The sequence below is a fragment of the Nycticebus coucang genome, chromosome 14, assembly GCF_027406575.1.
Source record: "Nycticebus coucang isolate mNycCou1 chromosome 14, mNycCou1.pri, whole genome shotgun sequence".
Taxonomy (NCBI): Eukaryota; Metazoa; Chordata; class Mammalia; order Primates; family Lorisidae; genus Nycticebus; species Nycticebus coucang.
Window position 1 is genome coordinate 52,283,628 of NC_069793.1, and position 12,451 is coordinate 52,296,078.

Genomic DNA, 12,451 nt, shown 5'->3' on the forward strand with positions numbered 1-12,451 from the left:
CTGCCTCTTACTCACTGTGTCTTCTACTTATTGGTCAGATTTACCCCAGTAGCTGGATAACTGCAACCCAGCTTTGTGGGGAGAATTTCTCATCCCACCCCTTACCCCTGAGCACCTACTATATGCTAGACATAGTGCAAACTTGACCTCATGTAATCTCACCAATTCTGGGAGATAGGAATTAATTACATTTTATAGGAAATGAAACTGAGGCTTGGAGAGGGTAAAGGACTTGACTCAAGTCAGACAGAAATGGAAAGACAGATTTTGTATCCAAATCTGCTCAAACCCTTGACTTCTCCCTGCAGTGTTGATGTCCATGACTTTCATGGGAGACTTTGCTCTACAGTCTATTCTGCAGTCGGCCCTACAGAACTTGAGCACAGGAAAAGTCAGCCCTCCTTACGTGTGTGTTTCACTTGACACAAATACTGCTTTTTCAACCTGCATTTGATGGAAAAAAATATGTGTGTATGAATTCAAACCTGTGTTGTTCAAAGGGTCAACTGTATAAAAATGGCTAAGACCTCTTTTCTGCAAAGCTGCCCTCCCCAAAGCCTATCTACACAGATCTGCCCTGGGAGACCCAGGCTTGAGCAATGACTGAGCAGAACGGCCTTGGTACTCATCTCGTCCTGCAAAAGCATTCGGGGATGGCCGAGGTAGGACCTGAAATCCATGTTCCCTTTCTAGTCTAGCAAAAGTTTCATCATGTTGTTCTCTCTCTTTTTAAAGCTGAAGTTATAAAAGCTTTGGTATGGGATCTGTCAGAAACACATATTTAAAGTTATTTCTCAGTGCTAAAACTTGTCATGGCTCCCCAGCACTGGCACCATAATGTCCAAACTCCTTTGCACACAGCGTCTCAACTATCTGCCTCATTTAATGGTTTTGCATGGCTGTCTCCTCTGAATTCCTCTAGCAAGTGTGACTAACTCTATTAAAGCACATTGTGTTACTGGCAAAATTTTGGTGAGCTCCCTGAGGGTAGAGACTATGCTATTTACCTCTGCCTCTGTTTTTGTATTTCATTCATTCATCCCACAGATGTTTATCAAGCATCTGGTTTGTGTCAAGCCTCTTTACTACCCTTATAGCTAGTTTGGTAATTAAGATATGAATAGTCCCTGACCTCATGGAGCTTACAGCCTAGTGGGACATGGCATGGATCCTGGATAAGGCCTAATGTAGCCCTTTCACTGAATGTCTGTTATTTGGACATAGGGAGCCCCAGGGGACTTGTAAGATGGAACAATCCAGGGACTCCTACATGTGCGTAGATGCGTAGTACCCACAGTCTGCCCTGCCCTTCATGGGGTACCACCAGTGGCCGTACTTACTGATATGGTCAATGGAGCCAGCACAGAACTTCCCATAGAATTTCTTGGCTCCCAGGCCCCGCAGGTCATGGATAGTGAAAGGCCAGAGGTGTAGCACATTGTTCCGGGAGAAGGTGTCCCTCTTCTCCACCACGACCACTTTGGCCCCCAGGTAGGCAAGTTCAATGGCAGTGCGTAAACCACATGGTCCTCCCCCGATGATGAGACACTGTGGAGATGAGTGAGCAGACAGACCCTCAGTCACCTTTAGCATCACAGACACGCACCCCTAGTCAGGAGTGTAGTGAGGCACAAAACCCAAGTCAGCCAGCAAGTGCCAACAGTGCACCTGTTAGGCCTGTCATGCATCTGTCCAGGCCTGGTACCTAAGGTCCTAGCAGGGACCAGCCACTGTGCCAAGGCTTGGGAGGGACACAGAGGTAAAGGGACTTGGGGAGGAGGCACAGGAAGATACACATGAGGTTCAGATGCAAACTGAACTGGGTTAAGTCCCAACTCTGGTGTTTGATGCTGAGTTTCCTTATCTGTGAAGTGTGTCTGCTCTTTCCTCACAGGGTTATTGCAAATAAGGTCACATTTAAAAAGCATATGGTACCCCTTTGCGATCTTGGATTAGGCAATAGTTTCTTAGATACAACATCAAAAGCAACACATGAAAAAACTGATTATAGACTTCATCAAAATTAAAACTTTGGTGCTTCAAAAACCAGTATCAAGGGGGCGGCTCCTGTGGCTCAAAGGAGTAGGGCACTGGCCCCATATGCTGGAGGTGGTGGGTTCAAACCCAGCCCTGGCCAAAAACGAAACAAACAAACTAACAAACAAACCAAAAAAAAACTGGTATCAAGGCAATCCCACAGATGAGAGAAGATATTTGCAAATTGTACATCTGATAAGAGACTCGGGTCCAAAATATATAAAGCATTTTTACAACTCAACAATAAAAATACAAATAGTCCAATTAAAGAATGGGCAAAGGATTTGAAATAGACATTTCTTTAAAGAAGATGTACAAATAGTAAGTACATGAAAAGATGCTCAAAACCATTAGCCATCAGGAAAATGCAAACCAAAGCTACATGAGCTAGGCCGCACTTCATACCAATAAAGATGGCTGTCATAAAAATCGCATGTGTGGGTGAAGATATGGAGAAACTGCAGCCTTTATATGTTGCTGATGAGAATGTAAAATGGGACAGATGCTTTAGAACAAGCTGGCTGTTCCTGCAAAAGTTAAACACAGAGGTACCATATGAACCAGCAATTCTATTCCTGGGTATATACGCCTAAGAGAAATGAGAACATGTTCATACAAAATCCTACACGTGCGTGTTCACAGCAAGATTATTCATGATAACTCAAAAGTAGAAACAACCCTGAAACATCAGGCAATCACCTGATGAAGAAACAACATGTGGTATGTCCATACAATGGAATATTATTCAGCTCTAAGAAGAAACAAAGTCGTAATAGATGGATGAACCTTGAAGGCACTGTGCTACGTGAAAGAAACCAGACACGTGGTGTATGATCCTACTTACAGGAAATGTCCGCAGAGGAAATTCCACAAGACAGAAAGTAGATCAGAAAGGGTCAGGGAATGGGACAGGGAGAAGTGGGCAGTGACGGCTACGCGGACACGGTTTCCTTTAGGAATGTTCTACAATTAGTAGAGATGGTTGTGTAATTTGTACATATGCTAAAACCACTGAATTATATACTTTAAAAGTGTCAATGGTATAGCATGCAAATCATGTCTTAATAAAAAATTCTATTAAAAAGAGCACATGGCACAGAGCACCGGTGCTAATGTTATTATTCTTACTGCTGAGACCTAGCCCTTGTCTTCTGGGAACTCTCAGGTTAGAGGGAAATTCCAACTTGTGAAATAAATTCCGACTTGTGAATAAACTAGGAGATCTATGTGGAGCCCAGAAGGGAGAAAACTAATCCTGCCTGGTAGGCTGGGGAAGACTTCACGGAGAAGGGTTCCTGTGGCTCAGTGAGTAGGGCGCCAGCCCCATACACTGAGGGTGGCGGGTTCAAATCCGGCCCCGGCCAAACTGCAACAAAAAAATAGCCAGGCGTTGTGGCGGGCGCCTGTAGTCCCAGCTACTCGGGAGGCTGAGGCAAGAGAATCGCTTAAGCCCAGGAGTTGGAGGTTGCTGTGAGCTGTGTGAGGCCATGGCACTCTACCGAGGGTAGTACAGTGAGACTCTGTCTCTACAAAAAAAAAAAAAAAAAACTTATTACTATTTTAGCCTACTACATGTATCAAATGTGGGCTGTGTGCCAGACATTGTTTCGAGGGCTGTATGTGTTTTAGTTTTAATCCTCACAACAAATCTAAGGAATTATTATTATGTCCATAAGAAGGAAGTACTGCTATACATTGTGCCCATTTCACAGGTGGGGAAACCAAGGCACAAAGCAGCTGAGTGATTGGGGCTCATGGTTTCATAGACTGAAAGGGGCAAAGCCAGAACTCAAACCCAGGTAGTCTTATTCCAGACCCTACCATGCTCTATTGCTTCTGGTTTAAGAAGGAAAAAAAACGAACATTTCAGCAGGGGGCACAGCCCATTCAAAGAGAAAGAGGAAGAAGTTCAAGGTAGACGGAGAAGAGGAAACTTTGGGAGAAGAGAGGACAAGAAGAGAAAGAGATGAGAGTTAGTCTGATGCCAGATGGGGAAGATCTTAAATGCCCGGAAAGGGGGTGTGACCTTGGTCCTGTTGGCACTGAGGCCACACAGGCAGAAGTGACAAAACAGGCCTCTATACAAGTTGCACACAAGGTCTTCAATGGACATTGCATGTTGAATAAGGCAAGGGTCCCTCCCCAGGGAAGACACAAAATGACCTAGCTAATTTTGCTCGGCAATGGTCCTTTCATTCGAACAAAATCTTATGAAAAGCACCAATACTGACTAAAAGCAGGGGAATAATATTTAGTTCACGGGGACGGGGGGAGGGCTACACGGCTGAGACTACCCCCAGCAAGGCAACAGGCAAGGAGATCTGTGCCCACCCCTCACTCTTCAACACGCAGAGGCATCTGGAAACTTCCCTTCTGCCTGAGAGCAAACCTTATCTTAACAAAATACATTCCCCTTCCCCTAGCAAATGTTCCATCATCCAGCTATCACTCCACTGGGCCTCTGGAGTCCCAAAGGAAAAGTGCAAACAAGAATATCAGAAGCTCCCACACCATAATCAGTGTGGCTTGCTGGTTGGAACCTTCCAGAGAGTTTGTGGACACCTAATTAGGGGAAATGAAGTCACCACTGAGATCCAGCTTGGAGACATCAGGGAGTGAGTGGGTGTGCAAGTCCACTTGCTTCCGCTCTGCATGGGGCCCCTGGAGAGAACCAACCTCACCACCCTAAGCCAGCTCTCTCCTTATCTCACTCCCCAAACAGCTCCTTGGCAGACTTAGTTAGACAATGATAGGTCATTGCAAAGCAGAACTCCCAACCCTAGCACTTGTGAGGTTTGCTTTGGGGTTAAGTCTAGATTCACTGCATTTCTTTGCAATTACCCATCTTTTCCCCTTTGTTGAGTTCTGTCCCTCCAGGGCCAGGGATGGGGAAGGGGGTGGGAGGATGTGGGGCGAAGAGAGGCAGGAGGGAAGGAGAGGAGCCCTCTGAATCTTTTGCTCACCAGGCCTGACCAAGCACTGCTCCTGACAAAGCAGGCGATCCCTTTTGCACCAGCCCGGGGTCTGCTGTGCACTTTGCACGCAGATAGTAGCTGGTGTACTATTTCTAACCCTCCCAGCTAAACCTAAAATCCCATCAGGGAAAGCTTAATTTTCCCACCATCCTGGGCCCCAGTACATATTTCAGGCCTGAAATTTCAGAGATGCCAGTCATACCGTAACCTAAAGTCAAAGCAAATACCAACGGACCTAATTATATAAAGGGAGAAAATTCGGTGCAGATGCTATCAAGGCCAGGGAGAGAGCTTGCTGGCAGGGGCTGGGCAGGCTCCTCTTGGAACACGCTTGTTATGATTAACATGGGAACTTGGCGTTCTGACAAGAGACCCAATACCATGGCAGCCACACATCTGGGCAGGGAGCAGGAGAGAATAAGGCTTGCCCAGCATGCCCACGGTTGATGCTCTGGACATCGGGCAGGGTCTGAACAGACCACAGAGGCCGAGAATTGTGATGATTCAATCCAGAGGAGTGCCCCACTTTCCCCAGACCCACCGGGCTTTTGCTGCTGAGGACTTAGTGGTGCTCAGTAAAATCAGCCCTCAGCCTTCCTCAGCCCCCCAGTTACCACAGCATGCCCCTCCCTTATACTCCCACATGCTGTCCGCACCGCTACCCAGGAGCTAAGCTCTGTGTGTTACAGTTATCTGTGTCTGGTCCACAGCCAGTCTGAGCCCTGTGTCCTCTGCATCACTGCACACTCAGAGCCCAGTAGCAGGCCTAGCACAGAAAAGGCCTCAGTAACTAGTCAATGGGTGAACGAACTTTCCACACCCTTCCTGCCCAGCTGGTGCCAGCTCCCCATCCATAACTGGGATGTTCAGTTCACGTCAGCTGGGGTTAATGTCTGCAGATTCCCACCCAGACTGGGGGAGCGGGGGTCTGCCGAGGCCACCAGCATCACGGACGTCAGCATATCTGTGTGTTTGGGCAACATAAATTATTACCCAGCATGGAGCAGGGCAGATCCAACGCCAGCAGGAAATCCACTGTATAGATAAGCCCCACAGCGTTTAGGCCTCCATGATAGCGAAGGGGGGAGACACACACCACACAGAAAAACCAGCTCTTTATTTACAAAGGGGCTGGAAAGGGGCCGACAACTGACTCGCCCAAAGTCAGGGCCACACAGAACTCTTGCTGCTCCTAAGAGAGGCCCTGCAAGCACAACCCACTTCTTGATGGCACGGTGCATCTTCCAGATGCCCCCTGGCCAGCCCAGAAGTGAGTGGGTGTGCTGGGACCCTGTCAAGAATGTGGAAGCAATTGAAGCAATTCAATCCCCAGAGGGAGACACTGAGGGGACCAGGGCTAAGCCAGGGGTTGGCTGTCTGCAGGCTTGATTTCCGCTTCTGAATCCTGGCCCTGTGTTCCCGAGAGCTGTGTGGGCAGACACTGCCATGAGGTGGGTGGCAGAGAGTGAGCACGTGACCAGCACCCGCACCTCAGCTGGAAGGATGGCTGCATCTCTGGACCGCACCGTGCCCAGCACTGCCGACCTGCCAGGCACTGTCCTCCGTGCTTTGTGTATTTCATCCTTGCAACTGCCCTAGGAAGGGGTTATTATGATCTCTACCTTAGAAATGAGGAAACCAAGGCATGGAAGTGTGAAGCAGCTTGCCCAAGGGACCCACGTTATCCCCAGTTTTGAGTTCAGAAATGGAGACAAAGAGCATAGGGCATTTCTCCAAGGTCATGTAACATGTGGTCAGTCAAGTTTGGATTCAAATCTAGGCAGTGTGTGTCAAGGTGTGTGTTCTTATCCACTTGTCTGGCACTGAAGCCTGACCTCAGGGGTGAGATCAGGATGAAGTGAGGTGACTTCACTTTTTCCCTGCATGGAGCATGCTGTGGCATCCTGAACGCGGTGTGGGGTTCAGGCTGGGCACACAGGGCCTCTGCATGGAGGAGAGGTATGTTTGCAGCCTGAAACCCCAGTCCCATTCTGCACACGTGGAGAAGCTGTGCACAGGCTGAGCTGAGTGTGCTCCCCCTGGGTCGAAGTTTCTAGGCTGCACAGAGGAGAGTTTGATCCTGTGTGAGTCCTAAAAAGCCATACTGGCCGGTGCCACAGCAGCGGGAGTTTGAGCTTGGACAGTGCAGGCTTCCTCTGGTGAGCTGGTGGCCCTGGCAGTGAGCCAGGCACTGGGAGGTCACGCATGGTGCTGTCTCCCTGGTAGCAGCAACCCTCCCAGCATACTGACCTGCCAGCCAGCTCCCTGGGACAGATGTCCAGTGCCAGGGACGTGCCACTGTACTTCCTGATGTGGCTTTGTGGTTTTATGGGTTCTCAGGACCAGGTGCTTATCTGAACCCAGGCAGGAAGCCCATTACTGGGTTACCACGAGCAAAACCAGCTTGCTACCAAACCACAGGATGGAGAGCTGTCAAATCCAAGGTGCCATCCACCTGCCCCTAGGGGCCTTGCTGTGGGACCTGAGGTTCTAGCCATGGAAGAACTAGCCATGGCCAGAAAGGGGTCTTCATGGAGACTTCAGGGCCCACTCTGGGCGGGAAGCTGAGTCTCGTCTGATCTGACTTGGCCCTTTCCTGCCCCCAACTCTCTCCTGTATCTGATCACACCCAGTAATTCCTGAGTAACAATTACACATCACTTACTAATCTCAGAAATTTACAGAAAGGAAATGGAAAAAAGATATCCTATTCTCCATGCTTCCCCACAGGAAAAAAAAAAAAAGTAATTCCTCTAAGAAACATTCTATGTCTCTCTGTCCTTTCCTCCTCCTACAAGTACTCTAGTTACCAGGGATTTGGATTTGGGAGGACAGTTTCATTTGCAAACATTCCACCCCTTGGCTCTATGAGTACGTTCATGACTGGAAGTCGTGAGCCCTTTCCTCAAGTCCCGTGCTGTCTCTGGGTGCTGCTCGCGCCTCACATCATCGTCCCATTTGACACCTGGGTTCCCAAAGCCAGGGAGTTTGTGCTGCCCCAGCCCAGACCCCTGCCAGCGGGAGAGGCAGACACTTCACTTCAGATCCAACAAATAGAGCCGACTAAGCCCCACCTCTGCTGACACCTGTGCGTCCCTCCAGTGATGGTGGTACTAGTGTCACAACAATGGGCGGTGAACCCACGGCTCATTGCTGTGTATAATGTACACAACCTGTGCTAAGCACACCATAGGACAGGCATTTATCTTCATTCTCATGATAGCCCTGAATTAGGCATAGTCTTCACCATTTGTTGGATAAGAAAACTGGAGCTCTGGAGGGTTCAACGGCTTGGTCATGGTAATAGAACTAAGGTGAGAACCTGATCTCTGAATCCAGGGTCCACACTCAACCCCAATCCTACATCAAATTCTTCCAAGTTTCTGTGGACAGTTATATGGTAGAATATTAATGTCTTCTAAGACATGTAAGGTATGTAAGGATTGATGAGATGGCTGTGAGGGTGCAGGCCCATGTCCACAAACCTCAGGAAGCTGTTGTCCGGATGGGGACCACAGGAGAGGGAAAGCAGGCACGAAGAATACCAGATTGTTTGGTGCTCTCTGTGGCGTCTGTGGACATGTGGAGGATGAGCGACTGTAGTCAAGAAAGAGGATGGGCCACGAATGGGGCATTGAGGCTTGGGACTTGGAGAGACAGAAGAAACTGCATTCCAGGGGAGGGTTACAGGGCAGTGGGAGGCCAGGCTGGGCTGCAGTGGCGGGGCGGCTGGGCTGACATGGGGGGCTCTGGGAATGGGGGAAGGTGAATCAGGCAGGAGAAGAATGCTTCCCATTGTGGAGGGTCTTGCACGGCAGGCCTAAGAGTTTGGACTGAATCCCCCTCCGTGCGTGTGGCTATTATGGGTTTGCGATGGAAGGAAGGTGTTACTTGTAGGCCAACTGGTTCCAATGCAGTAACAAAGACGGCAGGAGTGAAGAAGCTGGAGGCAGAGAGGGAAGCTGCGGTGGTACTTCAAATGGCTGAGCCCCCTGGACTCTGAGGTACCTTTGTTGGTTCCCTTCATCTTTCTGACCTCTATACTTGGGAGTGCCTGGGGCTTAGTCTTTGTCCTCTTTCCTTCTTGACCTTGACACCATCTACTTCCACAGCTTTAATTACCATCTGCAGGCTGATGACGCTCAAAGTTATCCCCACCCTGAAACTCCCCCGGACTTCAGACTCCCACAGCAAAACCTCCCAATGACCTTCCTAGCTGCTTAATACGTATCTCGCATAGAACAGACCCGCAGCCAAACTCTGTTCCCTCCCACAACCTGCTTCCCCTCCCTCCCGGTTACATTGTCTTGGTAAATGCACGCCTCATTTTCCAGATGCTTAGACCAGAAATCTGAAATCAACCCTGATTCCTTTCCTGCTACCTCACAGCCACCCCACCAATAACTCTTGGGGACCCTGTGGGAGTCAGAACAGATGCTTAAATGACAATACCTCACCTAAGACACCACCTTCCCTCCCCTACCCAGTGACAGGGCTCCTACGTGGCCTCCCACTTTCAACCTGTCCCCCACATAGCAGTCAGAATGGTCCTTTTAGTCAGGTCACGTCACACCCAGGTCGCAGCCTCCAACATTGACCTCTGGCCCCAGGATTCAAAATCAGACCTGCCCATGGCCTCAAGGCCCCAAGGCTGTCTGTGACCCTAACCTCCAACCTCCTCCGTCCTCAGCTCCCACCACCCACTAGTCCCCTGCACACCACTTTGCCCTCTGCCTGGAACTTTCTTCCTCTGGGGGAAATTTATACACACACATACACACACACACACACATATAATTATTTTCTAATACAAAAAAAAAGAAAAAGAAAAAGAAAATCTATTAAAGAAAATACATGGACCTAGTTTTATTTTTCTTCCTATTAACATCCCGGTTATCACACAGCACTTTAAATGTTGGTAAATATTTCCAGCATCTAAATTTACATTTTCCATTTCAGGCTTTCTTTCACCCCTATTTTCAATCTAGTAGCTTTATAATATTTTTTGGCAATATTTTATCATATTTCAAATATACGGAGCCATTGCAAGAGTTTTTGGGAACACCCAAATGCCCACCACTTAGATTCCACCATTAGAATTTACTCTCCTAGTTCACCACACGTCCTTCTGCCCAGTCAGTCACTCGTCTTGTTTTGTGGTACATTTCAACTAAATTAAGGTATCAGCACATTTCCTCCCAGCACCTTCAGGATGCAGTCATTAACCAGAGTTCAACTTGTTCAAGTTTTTTTTAAGGTAAAATGTTCGTAGAATGGCATGCACGTATCTTAAATATATCATTTGACGTGACAAATTACAACATGTTTTGCATCTTACAACATCAGTTTCTTCCCCGTCAGTGGTTTTTCTTCCAGCTGACCCTGTGAGTTCTTGTTCTGTGGGTTCCGGTGTGTCCCACTACCAGCAGAATGCTCCTACTCAGGGCTGGGGCTGGGGCTGGGGCTGGTGGCGGCCTTCCCTCCATGCAGGAGAGCAGAACACACAGGCTCTCCTGAGACCCACAAAGAGATGCCAGGAGAATCTCACAGTCTTTTAAGAGGAATGGGAAACAACCTTCTGCGATGGCCCGAGTCAAGATAGATTCAAAGCTGAAATATCTAGGGCCAGCTAGAATCCACATAAGGAGAAAAAAGCCGACTGAAAATAAACAATACATTATAGCATCCCGAAATAGAGCAGTTCACTTTTACCATTTTCTCTTTTTTTTTTAAATATGGAATACTTCACGAATTTGCATGTCTTCCTTGCACAGGGGCCATGTTAATCTTCTCTGTATCGTTCCAATTTTAGGATACGTGCTGCCGAAGCGAGCACCACTTTTACCATTTTCTCATTTTCTTTTTAGTTGCCTAGTAACTCTTAAAACCTGTAAGTTTGGTCACAAAGGAGTCTCCACATTACATTAAGAATAGCTAATACTCATAACTATGTTCCTGATCTAAGGCTGTATTCACAAGACAAATCCATTATCCATGTTTGACAGCTGTAGCTTTTTAATGGTGGAGCCCGGATCCAAACCCGGGCATTTGCTTCAGAGACCATGCTTTTAACCCCTGTGCCACAGAGATGATCACAGATAGCCAGGGACAAGGAGGCGGCACCTACCACCTACGCTTTCCTACCTTGGGCTGCCCCCAGCACCATCAGTCTGCCGATGACAAATATTTCCACTCAACAAATCCCATGTTCAGGGGCCATTTGAGGTCCAGAAAGGTGTTCATAAGTGTCTCACATATCTGCTGCCAGGCCCTCTTGAAGTATATTCATTCATTTAGTCCTTACAGGAACCGTTGTGAAAACCACGTCACTGTTCCCATTTTACAGGTGGGAAACCAAGGCTCTGAGGGAAAGTAACATACAAAGCCAGCACTTGCTGAGCCCTGACTGTATTCTGAGCACCGTCTATGCGCAGCACAGGCATTGATTCATTTAAACCTCATGCCAACCCCAGATGAGGAAGTTGAGGCACAAAATGGTTAAGCAGTGTGCCCCAGGTCACATCACATGATGAGCGGAAGTAGTGCTTGGACCCAAGTGGTCTGGCTCCAAAGCGCAAGCTCATATCCAGCGAGTGACACTTGGCTGAGTTCACACAGTTGATACAGGCAGAGTGGGGAGTCGCTAGCAGGTGTGACTCCAACACCTGGCTCTTTCTTCCACACTGCTCTCCCTAGAATGTGTTGAACATGTTCTCAGCTAGGCTGGGGGCCACTGTCTCTCTCTGCCCCCCACCGCCAGCCCTCATGGGTGGTCACCTCACCTTATGTCCACTCATGGCCATAAACAAGACCAACCTGATCTGTAGACAGCAGCTCTGTCCTGCACTGGCCTCCACAGAAAGTCCACGGTGAGGCCTAGCAGTGGATCCGCGTGAGAAAAGCCCAGGCAGTCCTTCAGCTTCCACTGACTCCTAGCACTCTGAGGCCAGGGAGGGGGGAACAACTCGCCTGAACCCAGCAGCTGCTCCTGCCACCAGCCCACAGCTGGAGCCGAGAAGCACAAGGCCAGCCCTGCTACTCCACAGCCATCGCTGGACCAGCTGTGAGGGCCAGAGCAACCTCAGTGTGTCCCCAAGGTAAGAACATGCTATGAACACACCGTAAGAATGTTCTGCTCTCCTTCATTTTCTCCCTTTATAGAGTCTCTCCCCTTACGGACAGGTCCTGAACGAATCCAGTGGAGGGTCTGAGCATGACCTGACTCAGGCGGGCAAGCGGGTCAAGACTCACCAGCCCTGGGTGGAACACCACTGGGACATGGTGGGGAGCGAGGGACCTGGGGTCGGGAACAGGCAGCCTGTTGGCCACTGTGTGACTTTGAGCATGGCCACCAGTGCACCTGATGTCAATTTCTTCCATTATAAAAGAGGACTCAGGGCAGTTCCTGCCAGGTGGGGTTGTCACGGAGATGGAGTTAA

The 12,451-nt window shown here is 48.7% G+C and overlaps 1 protein-coding gene and 1 non-coding gene across 11 annotated transcripts in view; both read right to left on the reverse strand.

Moving 5' to 3' along the window:
* MICAL2 (microtubule associated monooxygenase, calponin and LIM domain containing 2) overlaps positions 1 to 12,451 on the reverse strand; it is a 231,702-nt gene that overhangs the window by 136,972 nt on the left and 82,279 nt on the right. For all 10 annotated transcript variants that reach the window (XM_053560668.1, XM_053560664.1, XM_053560667.1 and 7 more), the window contains exon 4: positions 1,341 to 1,548. In XM_053560668.1, the coding sequence (XP_053416643.1) occupies positions 1,341 to 1,548 (208 nt within the window). The remainder of the gene's footprint in view (positions 1 to 1,340; positions 1,549 to 12,451) is intronic.
* On the reverse strand, positions 10,742 to 10,848 carry LOC128566127 (U6 spliceosomal RNA). The gene has a single exon (XR_008374423.1). It is a non-coding gene; the product is annotated as a U6 spliceosomal RNA (small nuclear RNA).